Source organism: Podarcis muralis, chromosome 8 (genome assembly GCF_964188315.1).
Source record: "Podarcis muralis chromosome 8, rPodMur119.hap1.1, whole genome shotgun sequence".
NCBI lineage: Eukaryota > Metazoa > Chordata > Lepidosauria > Squamata > Lacertidae > Podarcis > Podarcis muralis.
In genome coordinates, this window is record NC_135662.1 from 84122310 (window position 1) to 84149041 (window position 26732).

The following is a 26732-nucleotide window of genomic DNA, read 5'->3' on the forward strand; positions in this document are numbered from 1 at the left end:
AAACAATGACTATCATCAGTACAGATAAGAAAATAATATTTATTTATTTTTATCTACAATACTCTTATTTTATAGTACAGTACATTGAGTATTGCTTTCATTTTATGGATCAATGGCCTCGACAGATAGTAAAATTCATGTTAAATTGCTGTTTTAGGGGTTGTTTTTAAAAATCTGGAATGGATTTATCCGTTTTGCATTACTTTCTATGGAGAAGTGTGCCTTGGTTTTGGAACGCTTTGGTTTTGGAACAGACTTCTGGAATGGATTTTGAGAACCAAGGTACCATTGTACTCTTGCCATTTTTATGGATGTTTATTGTTGGTTCACAGATAGTTGCGTTGCTGATATTATCTTGTGTCAAATTTGTTATGGGGTAACAGAACCTCAGATGTATACTCATTTGCATAGATTTTCGGGGAGCCCCCCTCCCCGCACCTTCACTATACCCATGACTACAGCAATTACAGCCCCCATAATCTCAATTTTTTCCCCAATATTTGGGAGGGTGCACCCTTTTCCTAACCAGAATGGGCAACAACCACCATGCACAAAAGGGAATCATCAGCATGGGGGGGGGGGTTTGTCTTTTTTTAGAAGTGCAAAGGGGGGGGGAGTGATGCAGAAACCCCTCCAAGATGTGCACCCCCACAAGACCCTGGGCTAATGGTGAGATATGGGCATGTTCAGTGACCCAACGACCTCCTTTTGCGGACCTAAGCAAATCTGGGCAACGGGAGTGCAAAGTTTTCAGAAACGGGGGTGCAGACTCCCCCCCCAAAAAACCTAGCCTACTGAATCAGAAGAATCAGTATTTACATCAGCCACTGAGCCATAGCCATACAATAAAATAAAACGTACTGAAGATAGAGGTAAAAACTTAACAATAGAAAGTACATTTGGGGGGGGGGGGTTCAATAATCAAATAGTAGATCTAATTCTAATTCTAACCTTGCAGTTTCTGCTGTCACCTGATCACCCTGATCTGCAAAAAGACAGGACACAGGAGGGAACGGTTGAGCAACCCGGCATGAACAATAATACAGTGGTACCTCTAGATGCGAACGGGGATCCGTTCTGGAGCCCCTTTCGCATCTAGAAGCAATCGTAACCCGTGTCTGTGCGTCTGCGGGTCACGTTTAGGCGCTTCTGCGCATGACGTCATTTTGAGCATCTGCGCATGCCACGGAGCGCAACTCGAATGCGCTCATCCCGAAGCACATTCAACCCGAGGTATGACTGTAGAGGAGTAACGGGACCCCTGACCATTAGGTGTGACCGACTCTGGGGTTGCGGCGCTCATCTCGCTCTATAGGCTGAGGGAGCCAGCGTACAGCTTCCGGGTCATGTGGCCAGCATGACTAAGCCACTTCTGGCTAACCAGAGCAGCGCATGGAAACACCGTTTACCTTCCCGCCGGAGCGGTACCTATTTATCTACTTGCACTTTGATGTGCTTTCGAACTGCTAGGTTGGCAGGAGCAGGGACCAAGCAATGGGAGCTCACCCCATTGCGGAGATTTGAACCGCCAACCTTCTGATCTGCAAGTCCTAGGCTCTGTGGTTTAACCCACAGCGCCACCTGCGTCCCAGTAGAGGAGTAATAACCTCAAATATTTATAAATACAGTGGTACCTCGGGTTAAGTACTTAATTTGTTCCAGAGGTCTGTTCTTAACCTGAAATTGTTCTTAACCTGAAGCACCACTTTAGCTAATGGGGCCTCCTGCTGCCACTGCACCGCTGCTGCACGATTTCTGTTCTTATCCTGAAGCAAAGTTCTTAACCCGAGGTACTATTTCTGGGTTAGCGGAGTCTGTAACCTGAAGCGTCTGTAACCTGAAGTGTCTATAACCCGAGGTACCACTGTACAGTGGTACCTCGGGTTAAGTACTTAATTCGTTCTGGAGGTCCGTTCTTAACCTGAAACTGTTCTTAAACTGAAGCACCACTTTAGCTAATGGGGCCTCCTGCTGCCGCCGCTGGAGCACGATTTCTGTTCTTATTCTGAAGCAAAGTTCTTAACCCGAGGTACTATTTCTGGGTTAGCGGAGTCTGTAACCTGAAGCGTATGTAACCTGAAGCGTATGTAACCCGAGGTACCACTGTCATAACGTGAGGCAAGCGCACCTTTCCCCAAAAAAGACCCCGGGCCTAATGCTGAATGCTGTGCACGCTCCGCGCCCCCTTTGCGGGGTGCAGCGCGCGCGCCGCGCCTTCCACGGCGGCGCGCTCCGGCCTGGCTCCCGCGCTCGCGCGTCCCGCCCGCCCTTGTGACGCCGCGCGCCCGCTCGGCCACTCGCTCGCTGGGTGCCGGCGGTGCCCTGGGCGGGCGCGGCGTCCTGGGCGGGGATGGCCACGCCCGGAGCCCCCGCCCGGACACCTTCTTCCCGCGGGGTTGGCCTGGCGGCGGGGAGGGGTCCGGGGCCGGCTCCCCTTTTCTTCCCCCGCCGGCTCCCGGGCGCGCAGAGCTGAGCCGCGCCGCCGGGCGCCATGGAGACGTCGGCCTGGGCGCTGCGCTGCTCGAGGGCCTTTTGGCGGCGCGTCTCCGGCCCGCAGGAGCAGCGGCTGCTGGAGGGGATGAGCTACGGGATGGTGGGCAGCATGGCGCTGGCCATGCTGGCCACCCGCTACCTGAAGATCCCCTACGGGCGCTACGCCTCGTCCGCCTACGGGCCGCCCATCCCGGCCAAGGTGGCCTGGGCGCTGCAGGAGGCGCCCGCCTTGCTCGTGCCGATGGGGCTGGTCTGGGGCAGCGACGGCGCCCGGCTCGGCTTCTGGCCCAACCGCTTCCTCCTGGCCCTCTTCGGCATCCATTACACGTACAGGTGAGCACGGCCGGCGCAGGTGCGGTGGGGGTGGGGGGGGTTGGCCTTCCCCGGACCTGGAGGACCCGGGGAAGGAGCCCGGCAGCGGATTCCCCGCCGGGGTTGTTCCCTTCTTCCTCCGGCTGGATGAAATCGGCGTGCTGAAAATAGAGGTAAAAACTTAACAATAGAAAATACATTTTTTGGGGGGTTTTCAATAATCAAAGATTGAAGAATCAATCTTCGGGAGGGTGCACCCTTTCCTAACCAGAATGGGCGACCAGGTTAAAATGATGCTGGATTAGTGAGTAATTGGTTGCTAGCGGTAATGGTTAAGACAAAGAAAATATATAAGATTAAATTAAATAAAAATACGAGAAGATTTGCTGATTAATTGGTTAGAAATTGGAATACAGAAGGGAAGCATGAGGAAGTCGGGGAAGTAAGGTATAAGAAAATGAAATATGAAATTATACATGTTATGTTTTGTCTGTTGTGGTTATTGTATTGTTGTGTTTTGTTTTTGTTGTTATAAAAAATTCTTAATAAAAATCTACATTAAAAAAAAAAACCAGAAGGGGCGACCACCACCATGCACAATACATTTTTTTTGGGGGGGGGTTCAATAATCAAAGATTGAAGAATCAATCTTCGGGAGGGTGCACTCTTTTCCTAACCAGAATGGGCAACAACCACCATGCACAAAAGCGAATCATCAGCATGGTTTTTTTTTTTTTTTTTTGTCTTTTTTTTAGAAGTGCAAAGGGGGGGAAAAGTGATGCGGAAACCCCTCCGCCATGTGCACCCCCACAAAAAAAGACCCCGGGCTAATGGTGAGATAGGGGCATGTTCAGTGACCCAACGACCTCCTTTTGCGGACCTAAGCAAATCCGGGCAACGGGGGTGCAAAGTTTTCGGAAGGACAAAAAAAATGGTGCTGGGAAGCAAATTGCCCCCCCAGAAAACCTGTCCTACTGAATCAGAATCAGAAGAATCAGTATTTGCATCAGCCACGAGCCATAGCAATATAGTAAAATAAAACGTACTGAAGATAGAGGTAAAAACTTAACAGTAGAAAATACATATGGGGGGGGGGTTCAATAATCAAATAGTAGATATTATTCTAATCGCCCCCACTAAAAACCTTGCAGTTTTTGCTGTCACCTGATCATCTTGATCTGCTAAAAGACAGGACACAGTAGCAATGGCTGAGCAACCCGGAACGGATAATAATAAACTCAAATATTTATAAATACAGTGGTACCTCGGGTTAAGTACTTAATTCATAAAGGTAAAAGGACCCCTGACCATTAGGTCCAGTTGTGGTCGACTACGGGGTTGCGACACTCATCTCGCTTTATTGGCTGAGGGAGCCGGTGTACAGCTTCCAGGTCATGTGGCCAGCATGACTAAGCTGCTTCTGGCGAACCAGAGCAGCGCACAGAAACGCTGTTTACCTTCCCGCTGGAGCGGTACCTATCTATCTACTTGCACTTTGATGTGTTTTCTAACTGCTAGGTGGGCAGGAGCTGGGACCGAGCAACGGGAGCTCACCCCGTTGCAGGGATTCGAACCGCCGACCTTCTGATCAGCAAGTCCTAGGCTCTGTGGTTTAACCCACAGCGCCACCTGTGTCCCTATTAGAGGGGTAATAACCTCAAATCTTTATAAATAATACTAGCCTACTGATATGTTCTGTACCTGCTCAGTGGCGCTAAGACGGTAAGCTCTCTTTGCTGGGCTAAGCAAACTCAGGCAAGGGCGGCTTTTTTCCAAAGGCATCATCCAGCCTGAGGAAGAATGGGAACAACCCCGGCAAAAGGGGGTGGGGGGGGGACATCAGGAAAAAACGTTCTGACAGCAGGAGCCGTTTGCTTGAGCTGGCATTGCAGGGGGGTTGGGATAGATGACCCTTGGGGTCCCTTCTGACTGCGGTTCTATGATACAGCTGATGGAGAAATGCCTCTTCCGAAATAGCTTTTGACAAGCTGTGGTGAGTGAGCGTCCTCCATACTGCCACTAATGGAGGGCATCGCTTTGTTTTTTTAAAAAGTGGGTCCCTCCGTAATTGGATCATATCATTGTGGAGTCGGAAGGGATCCCAAGGGTGATCAAGTCCCTAGAATACAGGAATCTCAGGACAGAGTTGCCACATCCAATTTGAAACTATGCCTTTTCTGAAACAGCATTTGACATGTTTTTTCCGCCCTCGTCTCTCTTTCCTTTATCCTTTGTCTAAAATCCAGCCTGAGGAAAAGTTCTGTGAAACTCAAAAGTTTGCCTCTGGTTTGATATCTTTTAAAAGATTGCTGGTGGCTGCCAGCATTTGTGTCTGTGTGTGTGTGTGTATACGAAGTGCATGGGTAGGCAAACTAAGGGCCAGATCCAGTCCAGTTGCCTTCTAAATCCAGCCCGTGGACGGTCCGGGAATCTGTGTTTTTACATGAGTAGAATGTATGTTTTTATTTAAAATGCATCTCTGGGTTATTTGTGGGGCATAGGTATTCGTTCATATTTCCCCCCAAAATATAGTCCGGTTCCCCACAAGGTCTGAGGGACAGTGGACCGGCCCCCTGCTGAAAAAGTTTGCTGACCCCTGATTTGACCATTGTGACCAGTATCTACTGGTAGCTTCTTCCATTAAACTGTATAGCCCATTTCAAAGCCTCCACATCTTAGGGATGCAAATTCCATAGTTTAAACCACTTGCTGTTTAAAAATGCCTTTCATTCTGTCTGCCCCGAAATTCCTACTATAGTCATACCTTGGTTTTTGAATAGCTTAGTTCCTGAACGTTTTGGCTCCCGAACGCTGCAAACCAGGAAGTGACTGCTCTGGTTTGCGAACTATTTTTGGAAGCCGAACATCCGACGGGGCTTCCGATTGGTTGCAGGAGCTTCCTGCAGCCAATTAGAAACCGCGCTTTGGTTTCCGAACCTTTTGGAAATCAAACGGATTCCGTTTGACTTCCAAGGTACGACTGTATTTAGCTTCATTGGACAACAAGGTTACGCCTGTTGGTTCTAACATTATGAAAGAGGAGAAATACGGATTGGGCAAGAGATGTGGGACATAATATAATGTTTGAAGATTGGGAAAGGTTGTGGAGGAAAGGAGTCAAGTTCACTGCATGTACGGTGTTAAAGGAAAATATTATGAAAACGATGTATAGATGGTACTTAACCCCTGTAAAATTAGCAAAGATATATCATAACAGTGATAATCTATGCTGGAAATGTAAAGAAAAAGAGGGTACCTTTTATCATATGTGGTGGACCTGCCCCAAGGTCACCAAATAGAACTTCTGGGAGAAGATTTATAATGAATTGGAAAAAAATGTTGAAATATACATTTATTAAGAAACCAGAGGCCTTTCTTCTTGGAATAACAGGTATGGAATTGCCCAAAAAAGATGTTAAGATTGTTTTTGTATGCCACAACTGCAGCTAGAATTTTGTTAGCCAAGAATTGGAAATCACAAGAAGTCCCAACAGTAGAGGAATGGCAGATGAAGATGATGGACTTTTTGGAGCTAGCCGACCTAACCGGAAGAGTCCGCGACCAGAAGGAGGAGGAATATCAGGAAGAATGGAATAAATTTAATGATTATTTAGTTAAATTTGTTAAGTTAAATTAACCGGAAATAGCTTGCAGATACTTAATAGGCTTAGGATTTTATTTATGTTAAGTGATATGTTTAATTATATAAGGTGAAGATTTAAGGATGTTAATGTTTAAGTTAAATTTCATAAAAATTGGGATTTGGAAAACCGTTAAAAGGACATGCAATGAAATTCAACCAAGGGGAAGCGAGGAAGTCACTTAACAAAGTTAATAACTGTAATTTTCAATAAGGCTATGATTTATGTTTGTTATGTTTGTTTGTCTTGTTTGTTTGTTTGTTTGTTTGTTTATAATATTGTAAAAACCAATAAAAAAAATTGGGGGGGGGGAGTAAGGTAAGCATTGTGAATTGGGGACAGCTTAAAGGAGAAACCCAGTTCCTTCTCATCTTGTATTATTCAGCTAAGTGGAATCCTTTACGTTACCAAAAGCAGGGTTATTTGATCACAAGCTGTGCTTTAAAGCTGCTGTTAATATGAACGCTTACAAGTAAATGATTCATTTTTAAAGTCATAAAAACGTGTGGCAAAGTGCAAACGATAGCTTTTTATAAATGTAGTTGTAAAAATATGGAAAGATTTACACCATAATTACAAAGGGACCTTAATGATCTTCTCTGTATCGTTCTGTTTTTAAGCTTCAGTGAGCACACAAAATTCAGTGTTTAGGTAAATACGACCCAAGGTTCTTGCACCATAAAAGCTAATTTGCCTGCGTGTCTACCTCAACTATTCAGTAACGTAAAGGCAGCAAACTGCAAATACAAAAATATGTATGCAGCAGTGCATGCTGTGAAATCTATTCTAACAAAGAAATTGGGCTGAAGCCCATTACACCTTTTCAAATACTTAGACAGCAATGCATTCTGGGAAGCAAAAACTTACTTTTGCATAAATAAGTCTGAGGGTTTTGATACCTTTTTTTGCTGTCTTCCCCAGTGCCAATCCTATCATTAGAGTGAGGTGGCAACTGATTTGGGTGGTCATGAAAGGGGAACTGTAGTTATTATTCACAGCTGTAGTTTGAAGTAATTGAAGTTTCTGAACAGTCTTCAGAGATGGCCCCATGTACAATGCATTGCAATAATCTCATCTGGATGTTACCAGGGCATGACAGGCTATTCTTCTTCAAGGACGGTCACAGCTGGCCTTCTGCGTCACTGAAACCAGTTAGGTCTCCAGTTAACAAATGGCTCCAAGGAAGGCAGAGTGCTTGTAAGCTCTTCACCTTACTTACCCGACTCTGGAATGCTATTGGACAGGCTCTGGGAGGTTCTTGCACGATCTTGTGGGACTGTCTGAGTTCCTGTGAGATCTCGTAAGACCCTCCCCAAGCTTAGTAATCAAGTCTGTTTTTTTAAAAAAATAATATTTATTGCTTTTACAACAATTTAAACACTTACAAAAGAAGAAAAAAAGAAAAAACTACATTATAATACACAAACACTACATAAAAATTAACAAAACAAAACAAAAACAATTTAAAAACACATCAAAAGATAGAAGAAGAAAAACGGAAAAACTTCCAATATCTTATCTTTCTTTCCCATATTTCCACGGCCTCCTCACACCTCCCTTTTTGTATTCCACTTCTATTAATTATTTCAGCAATTCCTTACCATCTTCCCCTGTTTTCTATCCTTAATTATCTTAACACCTTTTAACCTTATTTTCCTTTAATACCTTATTTTCCTTTAATACTCAAGTCTGTGGGTTTAAAAACTCTTCACACACTAGGAAAACCCATTGCAAAAGAGACTTTGAGGTTCTCTGCCTTGCATGCAATTCATTTGCAGGATTTCAACCAGCCAGCTTTCAGCTGCTACAAGATGCAATCGTACGCACTCCGTCATTTAGTCAGAACATTGGAATCCAGATTAAATTCACACTACACCCATAATCTATAATCTAATCTAGAACTACTATAGAGTAGATCCCGGCTCCCGGCCTCTTAAGTGAGATGAGCGCACAACCCTAGAGTCGGACACGACTGGCCCATACGGGCAGGGGTACCTTTACCTTTTACTATAGAGTAGATCTAAATTCTGGTTGAAATCAGTGCGACAAGATAAGCCATGAGTAACTTGCGGGTGGCGCTGTGGGTTAAACCACAGAGCCTAGGACTTGCCTATCAGAAGGTCGGTGGTTCGAATCCCCGCAACGGGGTGAGCTCCCGTTGCTCGGTCCCTGCTCCTGCCAACCTAGCAGTTCGAAAGCATGCCAGTGCAAGTAGAAAAATGGGTACCGCTCCAGCAGGAAGGTAAACGGTGTTTCCGTGTGCTGCTCTGGCTCGCCAGAAGCGGCTTAGTCATGCTGGCCACATGACCCGGAAGCTGTACGCCGGCTCCCTTGGCCAATAAAGCGAGATGAGCGCCGCAACCCCAGAGTCGGTCACGACTGGACCTAATGGTCAGGGGTCCCTTTACCTTTACCTTAACTTGCCCATTGGTTTTAACTACATTGATCTGGAACCAAGCCTATTAGTGGAATGCATAGGATTAAGCTAAGAGTACATTGAGAACTATGCATGAATGTGTAATCAGATCAAGGTTAAGCCCTGGTCTGTCAGGAGTAACATGCAACACATAAAATGATTTCCAAAGACTAAAGAATGTTCTGTGCATGACTGCCTTTTACGGGCTACACAATCTAGTGGCATCTGAGTCCTTTGCACATGCATGTATGATGAAATGCATCTGCATTCAATGATTGGTGGTTGAAATGTTCTGTGCGTGATTGATTCCTCCCCAGATTGGAGAGGAAACAAACTATAATCTGAAATATGTGTCACTTGCACAACAACTTCAGAGGAGGTTAATATTTAAACCTTAGAATAGCTTTGGAAGTGGATATAGGCTGTAGGGTTAGAAGTAGAAGATAGGGTATTTTAAAAGAGTATTATTTGTAAGTGGGGACGCGGGTGGCGCTATGGGTAAAAGCCTCAGCGCCTAGGGCTTGCCGATCGAAAGGTCGGCGGTTCGAATCCCCGCGGCGGGGTGCGCTCCCGTTGTTCGGTCCCAGCGCCTGCCAACCTAGCAGTTTGAAAGCACCCCCGGGTGCAAGTAGATAAATAGGGACCGCTTACTAGCGGGAAGGTAAACGGTGTTTCCGTGTGCGGCTCTGGCTCGCCAGAGCAGCGATGTCACGCTGGCCACGTGACCCGGAAGTGTCTCCGGACAGCGCTGGCCCCTGGCCTCTTGAGTGAGATGGGCGCACAACCCTAGAGTCTGTCAAGACTGGCCCGTACGGGCAGGGGTACCTTTACCTTTACCTTATTTATAAGTGATAAAATTTGAAGTTATTTTAAGTGTGATAAAAAAAAAAGAGGGTTAGAAATTATGATAGATGTATACTGTGAAAGATGAAGTAAAATGAATATCAGATAGGTGGGACTTGGGGAAGCCCACTTAACAATGTTTAGAAAAATAAGGATATGACAAGAATTTGTTTGTATTGTTTGTCTTTTCTGTTTGTGTTTTTTATTTGTGTTATAAAATGGAAAAAAAATTTTTTGGGGGAAAAACATCTTCAGTGAAGGATTCTGCTTCCATGAGACCCTGGAAATGCAGCTGCCCCATATGGGGATCAAACTGTGGTTATCAGCACCACGCTTTAACGAACTGTGGTGGCTCCCAAGGGTTTTCAGAAGCCAGGAAAAACCAGGGTTTCAAAACAAACAGAAGCCTCCATGATCATAGGGGGCTTCCCCATTGCAGACAGTTGCTAATGAGCATGCAGCGCATTACAGGGGCAAGGGCAGTGCTGACATCCACATGCACCCTCTCGCTTGCGTCCTTCTCTGTTCTGATCCATGTCAGAGCAGGGTGGCCTTCACAATACCCTATGGCAGCCCTGCCTCACCTGCTGCTGCCTCGTGCACAGATGATGGAATATGGCTTGAAGTGAGTTTCTTTGGGAGATGCTGAAAAGCAGGACAAAAACAAGTATTTTTCACTCTATAAGACGCACCAGAACATAAGATGCACCTAGTTTTTGGAGGGGGAAAACAAGAAAGAAAAAAATTCTGAATCCCAGAAGCCAGAAAAGCAAGAGGGATCTGGCTTCTAGGATAGCCTCTTGCTGTTCTGGCGTATGGGATAGCCACACCTAGCCTCTCCCGGGCAGCGGGAGGAAGGATCCCCCAAGAGCCGTGCTCCCTTTAAAGAGCATGCAAAGCGTGTGTGCAGCTCTTGGGGGTTTTCCCCGAGGAGGGAGGAGGGTAGCCCTTCTCCCTCCTCGGGGAAAAGCCCCCAAGAGCCGCACACACGCTCCACGCGGCTCTTTAAAGGGAGCGCTGAGCAGAGCCTCTCGCCTGCATTCGCCCCATAAGACGCCCACACATTTCCCCTTACTTTTTAGGAGGGGAAAAGTGCATATCATAGAGCGAAAAATACGGTAAATAAAGATGGCTGCTGCCTGGTGAGTCTGAAAAGGGAGGCCACTCAAACCAAAAGAGGCTTTCTTTTGCTTTTCAAGTTTTTGCAGCTTGTCGTTATTTGGGGGGAAAGAAACCCTCTGGAACACTGGAAATTTCCTCCTTCTCCCCAAGGGACTTGCTGTGAGTTCTCTGGGTGGGGGGCGTTTCACACTGTCATAAGCAAAACCTCAAATCCCCAGGGTCATCTTGTTTGGGTGATGGACATTCTCCTCGGGTCTCAGGCTGCTTCTGCTTTGATGTCTCACCCCAAGGATTACATTTCTGAACCAAGGGTGGCTTTTTACTTGGGTTTCGTAGCCAGGAAAACATCAAGAATGCACTTTTTTGCACTACAGCCCAGGTTTACACCGAAGATGCCAATAATGAGGAAGCTGAGGGCACTGGTAACAGTTGTGTGCACTTTTCAGGCATTTTAAAACCGTGGATTAGGGAAATTATGGAGAGGAGAGCAGGATCACACCCATTCTCCCCTCTCAGCCTGGAACAGTCTGGGATATGGCATAGAGAGCCTCCATTTGTGGAGGGGATTGGTGGAAACGGGGTGTGCTCACATATAAAGGGTAAAGGGACCCCTGACCATGAGGTCCAGTCGTGGCCGACTCGGGGGTTGTGGCGCTCATCTTGCTTTATTGGCCGAGGGAGCCGGCGTACAGCTTCTGGGTCATGTGGCCAGCATGACTAAGCCGCTTCTGGCGAACCAGAGCAGCACATGGAAACGCCGTTTACCTTCCCGCCGGAGTGGTACCTATTTATCTACTTGCACTTTGACATGCTTTCGAACTGCTAGGTTGGCAGAAGCTCCTGCAGCCAATCAGAAGCCCCGTTGGATGTTTGGCTTCCAAAAATAGTTCTCAAAACGGAACAGTTTGCAGCGTTCGGGAGCCAAAACGTTTGGGAGCTAAGTTGTTCGAAAACCAAGGTACGACTATAGTAGGAATTTCGGGGCAGACAGAATGAAATGCATTTTTACATTTAAACTATGGAATTTGGTTTAAACTGTGGAATTTGCATCCCTAAGATATGGAGGCTTTGAAATGGACTATACAATTTAAAGAAGATACCTGTGGCTGTTGGGATTTTTCCTCTATGTGCAGCTTCACACAAAGTCAATTAAAAGTTGCCCAACAGCCAAGACTGAGCAAAGAAGAGATATGGGACCTTGGAGGCAGCTCTACCATAAGGTCTCACACAGGCATAATGATTTATGTCCTACTGACTGGAATGTGTTTTGTTGGTCAGTGTGGTGTTTCCGAGAGTCGTTTGGTTTTGTTAAGAGAGAGCTAGTTAAGATCCGTGTATCTGTTCCTGTATATAGTAACTTGTAGAGTCTGCTGTACATAATGTTGTTATTTAGTCGTTTAGTCATGTCCCGACTCTTCGTGATCCCATGGACCAGAGCACGCCAGGCACTCCTGTCTTCCACTGCCTCCCGCAGTTTCGTCAAACTCATGCTGGTAGCTTCGAGAACAGTATCCAACCCTCTCGTCCTCTGTCGTCCCCTTCTCCTTGTGCCCTCCATCTTTCCCCAACATCAGGGTCTTTTCCACGGAGTCTTCTCTTCTCATGAGGTGGCCAAAGTATTGGAGCCTCAGCTTCACGATCTGTCCTTCCAGTGAGCACCCAGGGCTGATTTCCTTCAGAATGGAGAGGTTTGATCTTCTTGCAGTCCATGGGACTCTCAAGAGTCTCCTCCAGCACCAGAATTCAAAAGCATCAATTCTTCGGCGATCAGCCTTCTTTATGGGACAGCTCTCACTTCCATACATCACTACTGGGAAGACCATAGCTGTACATAATAAACACATCTAAGTAATCAAGTTACTAGTAGCAGCATTTGTTTCTGCTTCGTCCATCCTGCCTGCAACTGATTGCTTTCTGGAACTCTGCGTATGCTCTGCTAAGGTCTGGCTAAGGTCCTGCAACAGGTCAAAGTTGCAAGACACCAACAGTGGCTACTGGTCACAATGGTCAAAATTACTTTATGCCTACTGCACAATTTGCTTAAAAGGGATTCTGTTTTCAATAAGCTTGGAGCTTAGTTTTGTGCGTGTGTGTTGCATTTCTGTAACGTTTAAAACTAACTAAAACCCTTAATTTTGCATTTATACCAGGGCATTCATCTTTCCTTTCTTAATTCGTGGAGGAAAGCCAACACCCGCCATTGCATTTTTGCTAGCTTTTGTCTTCTGCGCTTATAATGGATACCTGCAGGGCCGGAGTTTGAGTAACTATGCGGAATACTGTTCAGATTGGCCAACAGTACTGCGCTTCGTTCTAGGTGAGTAACCTTAGGTACTAAATACGTCACAGATTTTCAAGTGCAGCCGTTGGCGATGGTTCCAGTTGAGCCTTTGCAACTCAGAATGCTTGATAGGAGCTATTTTACTGTGCTAAAGTGGAAGCTGTCAGGCTTTGTTTTCTCTTTCCTTTGGGTCGAGATGCTACCTTCTGGAGTACTGCCGCTGAGTGAACCCCACTTTCGAATTGGAAAAGTAGCCCAATGGAAGAAAGACTGCTGTTATCCCCATATTTATAGAGAGGATGCCTGTTTGTTGTTCTCAGGCCCGATGTAGGAAGATATGTGTGTTTTGTAAACGTGAGAGTAAAATGTTCCACTAACTTTAATACAGGGGAAATTGTGCCTAGCACTGATCAGAACACACGGGTAATTTTGTGGCCGTGCGAGCGACCTTGTACAGAACATCATGAAGCAAGCAGAACGGATACAGACATCTTGTGGTGCATTCTCATAACTTTTTTCCTTTAAGGTTGTGTTTCTAAACCAGCATTCCAATATATTTTCAGGTTTTTCAGGGTGGCTAAGTGGCCTGCTGATTAATGTGCATTCTGATAATATTTTGAGGAATCTCAGAAAACCAGGGGAAACGGGCTACAAGATACCAAGAGGTGAGTAATGTGTCATCGAAATCCTATGCTGCAAATGTGTCATTGAAACTTAAATTATTTTATAATGAAGCATTCTAACAGTAAGGGTCCCAGAGACCCAACTTGCGTTGCAAGTTGCTTGTCGCAGAAGTGGATTCAAAAAGAGTAGAAGTGTTTTTTCTTATATATAAATTCCTGCGCTCATGAAGCAGGTGTTTTTTAAAGAACACAATAAAACAGATTTTCCCCTTTTGAAAATCTCTTTAGCTATTGCTGAGACACCCGCTTTATTGACAGTAAAAGCTCTGGGACTGCATCACTTTTCCCTGTGCTCAAATCCCATTTAATTTCCATGCAAGTTAAGTATATGGAACTGGTTGGAAGGTAACCCAGTGCTACAGTCTTGACAAGGTGGTTACTACCTCTGCTGCTTGCAAAAGTGCAAGCCAAGTCTGTCTCCCACCACCACCATCCTCACTCAGCAGAAATTCAACAGCATTTAATGAAATGCAAATGCAGAAATAGCAACCAGTCTTGCCACGCGGTGCTTAGCAACCATGCAGCTCCTTATCAATGGCGACATTGTCTGTGATCCGCTCCATGCGCAGCTGTGCTTGGAAAGCACCAATCAGCCAGCAGCATTGTCACCTTACTTTCCCCCCCCGATGCCCCTCGCAAGGTAAAGACCCTGTAGGTTTATATGCAAAGGAAACACCAGGCTTTCCCTCCTAGCTTCTTGAGAAACATGGAGAGGCAGTTTCAAGCTGTGCCCCTGCGGGGAACGTGCCTTAGCTAAAACGCAACATTTTCGGTACAGCATGCATTTGATGGAGGCAGGCACACATTTCCCAGTACTGCGGATTACAGCCGTGAATTCCTGAGCATCCCATTTCTTTGCCAAGGGCATGATGCAAGTTCACTCAGTTTCAGGGCTATTTTGTCCAAACGAGCCGTACATGGTTACTCTGTCTTCATTCTGGGATTTACAGTGGTGCTTCGCAAGACAAAATTAATTCGTTCCACGAGTATTGTCGTCTTGCGATTTTTTTCGTCTTGCGAAGCACGGTGTCGGGAAAGTTTTGGAAAAGCTTCAAAAATCACCAAAGTCTTTAAAAACCTCAAAAAAGGCTACCACACCGCGTTCTATGAGTTGCTCCTCGAAGTCAAGTCGCAACTGTATTAACGGTGTTAAGAAAAAGGAAACAAACTTGCAAGACCTTTCCATCTTGCGAAGCAAGCCCATAGGGAAAATCGTCTTGCGAAGTAGCTCAAAAAACAAAAAACCCTTTCGTCTAGCGAGTTTTTTGTCTTGCGAGGCATTCGTCTTGCGAGGTACCACTGTACTGCTAAAAAAATAATTCCTTTGAATTAAATTGTATAGGTTGTTTTTCACCCAAGAGGGCTTCCAGAGGAATGTACAGCCATATTAAAATACAAAATAGTAAATAATAATCCAGAGAGGTTTGGAGAGGGTTTATTTACCCCCACCCCACCCCCTGGGAAATTGCACACCCACCCTCAAAAGAAAAGTCCAACCCACACGCTGACAGCAATACTCTCTTATCAGCTCACCAAACAGCTGGAGATGTGAATACAGTCCCCATTATGGGGAAGTGGAATATGGCCTCCCCTCCTGTTTTCCATGCCTGACCAGCAACAGCGATACCAAGCAAAAAAAGAGGACTTCCCGATAGGGCATTTTGCTTTTGCCCAGCTCCCTCAAGACTCAAATACGTGCACTGAGATCACATGGGCTTCAGAAGGAGCCCATGTCGGGGGTGGGGGAACAGCTCAGGTTTCATATGCTGGGGATCACAGGTTCAAATCTAAGGCCTAGGCCTAGCACCACGCTTGAGAAGGTGGGGAGGGAGACTTCCGGTTGGTCGCCCAATTAATGGCGGACGGGAGCTCTTTCGGCTGAAAGAGCCCCGGCGCTTTGAAGATTGGGGTGACTGCGAGAGCATTGCGGAACCCCGAAAAAAACCTCAGATTGAGCATTCTGAGGACCTGGTGTTCCGGCGGGTACCCTGAGCGACTCCCCTGCTCCCCAGTAAGCTCTAGTAAGAGCCCTGAGAGCGATCGGGGTTGGAGACATGGGTACTGTTGAATCGACTCGCTTTCTTCATTGCGCGAAGCTCCAAAGTCCGGCGATTGTGAGCGACCAATTTCTCTGGAAAAATTAAGATTTGGAAGCCGTGAGTAAAAATCTAAGGCCTAGGCCTAGCACCACACCTGAGAAGGTGGGGAGGGGCTCCCACGTGAAGGCATAGTTGAACCAATTTGTAAGAGTGCTGTATGATCCAGTGGCCCTCTTGGCCCACCCTTCCCCTACCAACCCATGCCACCAATGCCTCTGGCTATTTTCCCTGCTAGGCCAGCCCTAACGTCCCAACAGACCCAAACATTCCTCCCTATTCCCCCATGCTGCCACAATCTCGATCTGGATCATCATGCAAACCACTGCTTCTTTTTGTAACGGAAACCAAAAGGGTGCAAGGAACCACCTTGTGTTTAGCTTCACCTCTAGCTCCGACTCGAGCTATCGTCTCTTGACAAAAGCAGCGGCCAAGAAACGGAAACGACCACACCTGAGTCAAATTTGTCTGCTACAAGGGCTAAATCAAGAGTTTGTTTTCTCAGAGGATCTGGATGTAGCTACCATGTACTCCAGCAGCCTGGTCTTGCTCAGCTTGAGACCTACTTGCAAGCACAGATGCATTTGACCATGAAGCTCTGGATGACATTGAAGAATTGGAAGAAAGAATTAAGAGACTCGCAAAGTACAGGATGCCACCCAGAATGATGGGGAGCTGCCCAAGGTCCATCCTTTTCTCCCAGTACTAGATCCTAGTAGACCAGAGTTGCGGATATTTTGGGGGGAGCACCAGGAAGAGGAACCTCAAATCCTCATTTAGGATCTGACTTCTCGTGTCTTGGAGCAACAACAACAAAGATTTAGTTCTTTCTCTCTTCCTAAAATCTTGTTCTGAGAAAACAGCTCCCCTCTGGCAAGTGTCTAACTTACTTCTCTTGCCCATGGAAGCGATTGGGACCTGGCTGGAAACCAGGACTTAATTAATGTAACATCAATATTGCTAGAAGTAGCTAAAATTAGTTGTTTTACAACTGGTTAACTCCCAGTACTTTCGGATTTACAATGACTTAAAACTGTCAGAGCATTAATTGCTACTACGTTTTGTTCTACAGGAGGAATGTTTGAATATGTGACTGGAGCCAACTACTTTGGAGAGATTCTTGAATGGTGTGGATTTGCTCTTGCAGCCTGTACCTTGGAAAGCGCTGCTTTTGCTGTTAGTACATTCTTGATATTAGGAAGAAGGGCACAAATGCATCATCAGTAAGTTTTCAGAAATTCGGATTTCTCTTGAATTTTCATGTGGGAGTTTTTAATACATACATATTTGTTTTTCTGTGATAAACCAAACTTAAGGTCCCCCCCTTCTTTGTATGGACATAGAACATAGGTTTATTATCTATATTTGCTAAGGAAAGTGACAGGGAAGCTAAATATTGAGCTGGTTTAAATCATCATTAACAGGCCCTTCAGTTATTCACCTTGCCCTCCAGATGTTTTGCATTAAAATTCCCATCAGCCCCAGACAGAGCAGCCATGCTGATTGGGACTTATGGGAACTGTAGTCCAAAACATCTGGACAGCACCACATCTAAGTCATTGATAAAAATGTTGAAGTATTGGGCCCAGGTTGAATCTTGTAGCACCCCATTTGAAACTTGCCTCAGGTTTGATGAGGAAGCATTGTGAGTACTCTTTGAGCATGATTTCCCAACCAGCTCTAAATCATCCTGATTGTATTATCATCCAGCTTGAATTTAACCAGTTTGATAACCTAAATATTATGTGGAACCTTGTTTTCCTGAAATCAAGATAAGTTACATTCCCACAGTCCGCTAACTCAGTAACCCAACCAATAACAAGGTAAACTTAATCCAGACACAAATCTGGGTTATTCTTGATAAATCCATGCTACTGATTTGTGGCCTTGGTGGCCCAGCTGGAAGAATTCACTTGGCACCAACTTTTTAAGTGTCAGGCAAAGACTTTAAAAAGCAAACAAAAAACCAGTCATTTTAACTGTCTTGATTATATACAGGTCGTGCTATCCAAAAACTCATTGTATGAAAATTCATTTATCCAAACAAGAGGAATTAGTACTCTAACCTCGCCTATACACACCAGATTCAGATATCCAAATACAGTGGTACCTCGGTTTAAGTACTTAATTCGTTCCGGAGGTCTGTTCTTAATCTGAAACTGTTCTTAACCTGAAGCACCACTTTAGCTAATGGGGCCTCCTGCTGCTGCCGTGCTGCCAGAGCACAATTTCTGTTCTCATCCTGAAGCAAAGTTCTTAATCCGAGGTACTATTTCTGGGTTAGTGGAGTCTGTGACCTGAAGCGTATGTAACCCAAGGTACCACTGTACCTGGATCTGAATATATTATTGTAAACAAGTAGTAAAGGTAAAGGGACCCCTGACCATTAGGTCCAGTCATGACCGACTCTGGGGTTGCGGCGCTCATCTCGCTTTATTGGCCGAGGGAGCCGGCGTACAGCTTCCGGGTCATGTGGCCAGCATGACTAAGCCACTTCTGGCGAACCAGAGCAGCGCACGGAAATGCCGTTTACCTTCCCACTGGAGCGGTACCTATTTATCTACTTGCACTTTGACGTGCTTTTGAACTGCTAGGTTGGCAGGAGCAGGGACTGAGCAACGGGAGCTCACCCCATCGCGGGGATTCGAACCGCTGACCTTCTGATTGGCAAGTCCTAGGCTCTGTGGTTTAACCCACAGCGCCACCCACGTCCCTTGTAAACAAATAAGCAGCCTTAAAACAAGGCTTACTTTTTTGTGTTTTACTGATCCATAACAGCCATTTTGAGAGGAAGGGAGGCAAGGGGAGAGATTGGACAAATAGATGAGTGTTTTCCCCTTCCTTGTTTGCTTTTTGCAAGGTTTCAGGGGCTTTTCCAGGGATTTTACAAGGCTTTTCAACCTTTTAGGGCCAAAATTCCAATGTTGGGAATGCATTAAATTTCCCCATAGGAATCAGTGGGAATCGTTATTGTTAATGCTCGCCTAACAAACTATTTCCCAAGAATGCATTGTGTTCGGATAGTGAGACCTGTGTGTATTTTAAACCGACTTTTAACTGTGTTGGTACCTGCCACTTTTATGCTTGGGTGTTTTTAAAGAAAGATATTAGATTTATTACCTGCCCTTCACCACAGAGTCCCAGGGTGGGTCACAACAATGTAAAATACAACATTAAAAAATAGTTTAAAACATTACAATCAGAACTAGAACAGGTCCTAGAATAAATATATCTCAAATATATTGTTTTCACTTTGGTGCGTTAACTTTGTAAACTACTTAAAAACCTACATACGGCGATACAGAAATGTAATAATTAAATAACAATTGCATTGTTATCAAGTTGCTTACTCTGTAAATAACCTGTTCTACACGAATTTGGGTTCTAACATACCGTATTTTTCACTTCATAGGGCACACCAGACCATAGGGCGCACCTAGTTTTGGGAGGTGGAAAACAAGAAAAAATTATTCTGAATCCCAGAAGCCAGAACAGCAAGAGGGATCTGGCTTCTGGGATACCGTGTGGCTGTTCTGGCTTCTGGGATAACCACGCCAAGCCTCTTCAGGGCAGCGGGATGAAGGCTCCCCCTGCCCAAAGAGGCTGCGCAGGGCTAAGGCAGAGGCTAGGACAGGCACGTCGCTGAAGGGACGCTGCGCAGTTCTCCCTCTCTGAGAGGGAGAACTGCGTGGCGCCCCTTCAGCGAAGCTGGAGAAGAAACAGAAGGAGACCCTTCTGTTCCTCCTCTGGCTTCCAGGACAGGCGCGTCGCTGAAGGGGTGCTGCGCAATTCTCCCTCTCTTCACAGGAGAGGTGCTGCGCAGAGAGGGAGAAGGTGCAGCGCCCTTCAGCGAAGCTGGAGAAGGAACAGGAGGAGTCCCTTCTGTTCCTCCTCCGGCTTCGCATGACAGGCGCGTCGCTGATAGCCACCTGAAGCCTTTGGAGCGCAGCGGGAACTCGCGCTGCGCTCCAAAGGCTTCGGGTTCCTTTCGCTGAAGCCAGGAGAGTCTTGCTCTCCCGGCTTCCGGAAAAGGAACCTGAAGCCTTCAGAGCGCAGCGCAAGTTCCTGCCTCGCTCCGCAGGCTTCAGACTGCTATCCCTGAAGCCTGGAGAGCGAGAGGGGTTGGTACACACCGAGCAACGCGAAGCCTCCGGAGCGTGGAGGGAGCGCTCCCTCTGCGCTTTGGAGGCTTCGCGTTGCTATCACTGAAGCCAAGGAGCCTGCATTCGCTCCATAGGACGCACACACATTCCCCTTCATTTTTGGAGGGGAAAAAGGGCGTCCCATAGAGCGAAAAATACGGTAAATTTGGCTTTTCCTGTTCTTACTGAGGCAGTTAAGAAATGTATTTGTATTTATGAAGATTTAAGAACATGCCTGGGCCTCATTCCAGATATATGAAAGGTGGTAATGTTCTAGTTTTATGCAATTTGAGCCAAACAGTACTCCTCACTTCTGCTTCTTCTCCTTCAGGTGGTACCTCAACAAGTTTGAAGACTATCCCCGCTCCAGGAAAATTCTGATTCCATTTATCTACTGAGCTCTTCCTCACATTTCCTGCTGATTCTGAGCAATAGCTGCTGCTATGACGAATAAGAGAAGTTAATGTTCAATAAACGTTGGCTAAACGGAGCCTCTGAATACCCACCAGGGCACTTCTGGCAATGCAAATACTGTGCTTAATGATGCAACAGGGACATTTTCCATTATAAAGTATTTTTGAATTATAGGTGCTATACCGTAACTCTTTACGAGCTCGTTATACCTCAACTTAATGTTCTCTAAGTAACTTTCTTAACTTTCTCGAAGGAAAAGGCCCCTTACTAGGTTTCCAAAAGATGCTGAAACCTTAACCTAGGTAATTATTATATACTTATTATTATATACTTCCGACTGCTTTTCTACTTTTAAGAATTCCAGGCAGTTAACAGACTAAATTAGAAATATAGGGTGGTTGTCATTCTTGGAGCAGACCCACTGGAATAAATCGATTTTTACGTTCATTGGTTTCATTGGGCCTATTCCAAGTGTCACTTAGTTCACCATTAATGAAAGACAAGGAGCAAAAATATACAATACAATACAATACAATACAATACAATACAATATAATAATATAAACAATAGCAGGCCAGTACAGTGGTGCCTCGCAAGACGAAAAGAATCCGTTCCGCGATTCTCTTCGTCTTGCGGTTTTTTCGTCTTGCGAAGCAAGCCCATTAGCGGATTAGCGCTATTAGCGGTTTAGCGGGATTAGCAGATCAGCTGATAAGCGGCTTAGCAGATCAGCTGTTAAGCGGCTTAGCGGATCAGCTGTTAAGCGGCTTAGCGGATCAGCTGATAAGCGGCTTAGCGGCTTGGGGAAAGGGGGGGGGGAACCCTGCAGGAACTCGCAAGACATTTTCGTCTTGCGAAGCAAGCCCATAGGAAATTCGTTTTGCGAAGCACCTCCAAAACGGAAAACCCTTTCGTCTAGCGGGTTTTCCGTCTTGCGAGGCATTCGTCTTGCGGGGCACCACTGTAGTGTTAAATGGCACCCTTCCCAAACAACTTAAGTTTTAACTCAGCCTTAACTCTTATTACCTCTCCTCAAAAAAGCTTAATACTCCTCAAAAAGGAGAGTAGATGGGTGTCTTTGGGCATGGAGTGCCAAGGCCTACAGGGTAAATCACCTCTGGCTTTTTTCGGGTGCTTTGCAGAGGAAGCAGCAGGTCCTTGGGAAACTCACTAGCTTCCTTCTCTCAGGGATGAAAGACAGAAAATAAAGCTTTTTGCTGTGATGTTCATGAAATGAAGTACTAATAGGAATTCTTTCAAAGCGTTAATTCTATTATATGCTTTGGCACACCATTATTTATTTTTTTAAGAAGCCTGAATAACTTTTCAGATACCTTTTAACTGAGTAACTTTCTAAAGAAATGCCTAAAGTAACTGGTATTATAATTTGAAGTCTTCTTTATTCTGTTATATTTTACTCCAAGAAGAACCATTTATCCTAAACAGAACCCAATAAGGCAGACATGTATGTACAAAACGTTTTGTGTTGTGTTATTTCTTTAAAAAAGTGATCCCATTGAGATATCAAGATCAAAATTTGCAGGTAGCTCATAGAAGTATATTAAATAATGAATATACTTATTGGAAATTTTTAATTATGTTAATTTTTTTAACCACTTTTTAAATTTTGTAACTTTAAAATGTAAAGGAAGTCCCATCATGTGACATATCGTTTTCAAGCCCACGAAATTCTGAAGAGATTGGTATTTTTAATTTTGAAATCTCTAAATTCTTGGCTGAGCTGTTAAGGTTTTTGCGTATTTCAGCAAGGCCAAAATTGTCGTTTTTATTTTATTTTTTAATTCCAAACCATAACTCAAAAACGGGACGAGATAAATAAAATGTTTGATTTAAACTTAGTTCGGATCATTCAACAAGTGTGCTAAATACTTGATATGGAATGACCCAACCCAATGGATGCAACCCAAGGGCATTTGATACGGAATGGGCATGTATGCGGTTGAACTGTAGGGCTACAATCCTATGCACATTTGCTAAGGGGCAAGTCTCCTTTAAATCAGTAGGGATTACTTATGTGTAAGCATGTTATGTGCTGCTGACTGCCTAGGAACAAATCACCAAGAAGAGCTCAGGGTGTTGATGAGGGACTTCAAAAAAACTTGCTGCTACCTAGAAGGTGACAACTGAAGAGCGATGCCTAAAGATATTGACCATTAGATTGACACTTGGGATGGCTGAAGCCAAAGGTAAAGACCTTTCTCTGGGCAGACAAAAGTGAGGACTCAGTAGCTTGGAAGATGGCAGAGGCATTTACGCCGCATGAAGCCAATCCATGCGTGTTATAAGAGAAGAGCACACGAGAAACTGTTGAACTGTTGAGCTAGTTATTCTGGCAGGCATCTTAACCGAGGTTTAGTTTTACAGTTCTGATTAGAACTTTTTTCACTGTATCTTTGTAAACCACAGAGACTGTTGTAGTATATGCATTATTTAAATGAAATAAATCAATAATATTAAAAGCAAGGCTTATCTGCCACCCTACACGACTGCCATGCGGCCGCTTGCAGTAGCTAAAAGCAGCCTCTTTGAGAATCCATGTCACACATGCCCAAAATTTGGTCAGAGAGATGTGTTGCCTTTTCTGTCACAATTATTTTTGGTGTCATAGCCAGAGATTTTCTTTCCCGTCATGGTTGGGGGCAGGAATGGAGTCAGGAAGTTTACTTTATTTGTGGATCCCCCCCTCCCCCGCGCTGAAAGACACTTCGTGTAGAGATTTACCGTATTTTTTGCTCTATAAGACTCACTTTTTCCCTCCTAAAAAGGGGAAATGTGTGTGCATCTTATGGAGCGAATGCAGGCTGCGCAGCTATCCCAGAAGCCCGAACAGCAAGAGGGATCGCTGCTTTCACTGTGCAGCGATCCCTCTTGCTGTTCTGGCTTCTGAGATTCAGAATATTTTTTTTTCTTGTTTTCCTCCTACAAAAACTAGGTGCGTCTTGTGGTCTGGTGCATCTTATAGAGCGAAAAATACGGTAATTTGCAGTAGGTTGTCCCATCTAGTGGTAGCAGGAGGAAAGACGGAGCTACTCTGTGGGAAAAGGGGTGGGATGTTGACAAAAATAGGAGAAAAGACGAAATTGTGTTTTGATTGTATAGGTTAGAAATGTTGAAATGTAATAAAATATAATTGGTAAAAAAAATGAATATATGTGCTGCTCGGATATATGTATAACCTTGCTGTCAGAAGCAGCCTCTGTATACCCCGTCTTATCTTCATTCCACATAATAAACCAATCTTCATTCCTTTGTTGTGTGAACTTCTTTATTAGGCGTAAGGGTTAAAGCACTGATGTTCAACAGATTCATGTACAGACCCCACACGAAAGGTCTTAATCCTCTCAGAGCTGTATGTTGAAGACACGGGTGTTGTGGACATGCACATAGGTTCAGACATACACCTCGTGACACTGGCAGAGTAACAAATATAATAATAATAATAATAATAATAATAATAATAATAATAATAATAATAATAATAATTTATTATTTGTACCCCGCCCATCTGTCAAAAATACACTAAGATGTCACACATTAAAAACTTCCCTGAAGATGTCTTCTGAATGTCAGGTAGTTGTTTATCTCTTTGACATCAGATGGAAGGGTGTTCCACAGGGCGGGCGCCACTACCGAGAAGGCCCTCTGCCTGGTTCCCTGTAGCTTTGCTTCTCGCAATGAGGGATCCGCCAGAAGGCCCTCGGTGCTGGACCTCAGCGTCCGGGCAGACCGATGGGGGTGGAGACGCTCCTTCAGGTATACTGGGCCGAGGCCGTTTAGGGCTTTAAAGGTCAGCACCAAAATTAAAGGTTGAAACCAGAGATAAGAGGGTCAGAAGAACAGAGGAAGTGGGAGGGATTTTGGAATTCAAGGAGGAATGTGTGTCCCTTAATGCATTGGATCAATAACTTGTCCCTAGAGTTTGAGTTAAAAAATTGAAAATTTGGAGCTGATTTCAGCCAAGGTTGAAAAATTGCAGGCAGCAAGACACATAACTTCATGCTGTGCACGGTTCCAAGTAAAAATAAAAGTATTCCCACTGCTGCAGAATTTCTGAGTCCTTATTAAGTTCCAGAATAGGACTATTTAAATTTACTAAGATCTCTGCCTGGCGTTGTTGTATAAACTGATGTTTATTTTAAGGACATGGATTCAAAGACTAGTATTGCTTTCCACTGCTTCACTTATATCAGTTTAACAAAGTGTTTGAACAACACAGTGGGCGGGATTCACTTAACATTATGGAAGAAAGGGGTAAAGTTTACTGCATGTACGATGGTAAAGGAAAATATAATGAAAATGATGTATAGATGGTACTTAACTCCGGTTAAATTAGCCAAGATTTATCATAGTTGTGATAATATATGTTGGTATATTATGGAAGAAAGGGGTAAAGTTTACTGCATGTACGATGTTAAAGGAAAATATAATGAAAATGATATATAGATGGTACTTCACTCCGGTTAAATTAGCCAAGATTTATCATAGTTGTGATAATATACGTTGGTATATTATGGAAGAAAGGGGTAAAGTTTACTGCATGTACGATGTTAAAGGAAAATATAATGAAAATGATGTATAGATGGTACTTAACTCCGGTTAAATTAGCCAAGATTTAGCATAGTTGTGATAATATATGTTGGTATATTATGGAAGAAAGGGGTAAAGTTTACTGCATGTACGATGTTAAAGGAAAATATAATGAAAATGATGTATAGATGGTACTTAACTCCGGTTAAATTAGCCAAGATTTATCATAGTTGTGATAATATATGTTGGAAATGTAAAGAAAAGGAAGGTACCTTTTATCACATGTGGTGGACATGCCCCAAGGTGAGAGACTTCTGGGAAAAGATTTATAATGAATTTAAAAAAATGTTGAAATAGACATTCATACATTCATAAAAAAACCAGAGGCCTTTCTCCTTGGAATTGCCCAAGAAAGATGTAAAGTTATTTTTGTATGCCACAACTGCTGCTCGAATTTTAATATCCAAGAAATGGAAAACACAAGAACTACCAACTGTGGAAGAATGGCCGATGAGAATGATGGAATATATGGAGCTGGCTGACCTTACTGGAAGAATCCGTGACCAGAAAGAAGAGGAATACCAAGAAGAGTGGAAGAAATTCAAAGACTATTTGAATAAATACTGTGATATTAAAAACTAGACATTACTTGAAAGTACCAAAATAGGCCTGGGACTAAATTAAGAGTTAATTAAATAAATAAGTCTTAGAATTTTAAGAAAAGTTAAATTTTATTTTAATTGGAATACAGTGTTTAAAAAATTCTATCAGAAAACTGCTACATTTTATTTACAAGGAAATTCAGATGGGTGGGCTCAGAGGAAGTCCAAAACATGTTTATGAAGACAGAAGTTTAAATAACTAATTAATTTGTGTTGTTTAGGTATTTACTGGTACTTTGTTCTTTCTGTTTGTTTGTTTATATTTGTGATTTTTTCTTTTTTCTTTTGTTGTGGTACGTGTTATATTTGTAAGAAACTTAATAAAAATTATTTATTAAAAAACAGATGGGCGGGGTATACATTATTATTATTATTAGCTATTTGGGAAAATTACAAGCATCCATAATATTAGAAATTTTCTGCGAGCGCAGGTACGCCCTCGCCCCGCCCCCCGGGAGGAACGAGGAAGTCCTCGCGAAACGACGAAGCTCCCAGAGCCACTGACGACTACAAGTCCCAGAAGGCCAGAGTGCCGCTTCCGGTTAACCTCTTCCTCGCCGCGTTCTTCTCTAGAACCGTTTCCCTGTCTCTGGAGGTCCTCGGGGGTCTTTGGGCAGTGAAGACACACACACACAGAATGAGACACACACACCCCAATAAAAATTCCCTCAGCTCTGCTTTCTTTCCCTCAACGGAAAGCTTGCCCGTCCTATATTCCCCAACCTTGGGCCTCCAGCTGTTTTTGGACTACAATTCCCATCATCCTTGACCACTAGTCTTGCTAGCGAGGGATGATGGGAGTTGTAGTCCAAAAACAGCTGGAGGCCCAAGGTTGGGGAACACTGCGATAGGCCCGACGCGCCTCCTGAGGCCTTGCGCTGCCCCTCGGGCTGCGTCCCCGTCAAGCGAGAGCCGCGGCCTCCCGCGAAGCCCCTCCTCCCTCCGGCTCCACGGCCCACGCGGCGGCGGCGGCGCCTCCTCCTCCTCCGGGCCCGAGAGGCAGCGGGAAGGGAAGCCGCTTCCCCTCACGCCCGGCCGCCGCCGCTAGGGGCGCTCCGGAGGGCTCGGCGTCGGCCTGG

At 44.7% G+C, this 26732-nt stretch overlaps 1 protein-coding gene and 1 long non-coding RNA gene across 2 annotated transcripts; both read left to right on the forward strand.

Annotated features, from left to right (window-relative positions):
* Positions 1–2314: 2314 nt before the first annotated feature.
* Positions 2315–23710, forward strand: SRD5A1 (steroid 5 alpha-reductase 1). The gene is made up of 5 exons (XM_028738072.2): positions 2315–2826; positions 12978–13144; positions 13672–13773; positions 16960–17110; positions 20361–23710. The coding sequence occupies exons 1-5, from the start codon at positions 2492–2494 to the stop codon at positions 20425–20427; spliced, it is 822 nt and encodes a 273-aa protein (XP_028593905.2). The 5' UTR covers positions 2315–2491; the 3' UTR covers positions 20428–23710.
* On the forward strand, positions 2841–7044 carry LOC144328752 (uncharacterized). The gene is made up of 2 exons (XR_013394053.1): positions 2841–2978; positions 6252–7044. It is a non-coding gene; the product is annotated as an uncharacterized LOC144328752 (long non-coding RNA).
* Positions 23711–26732: the final 3022 nt, after the last annotated feature.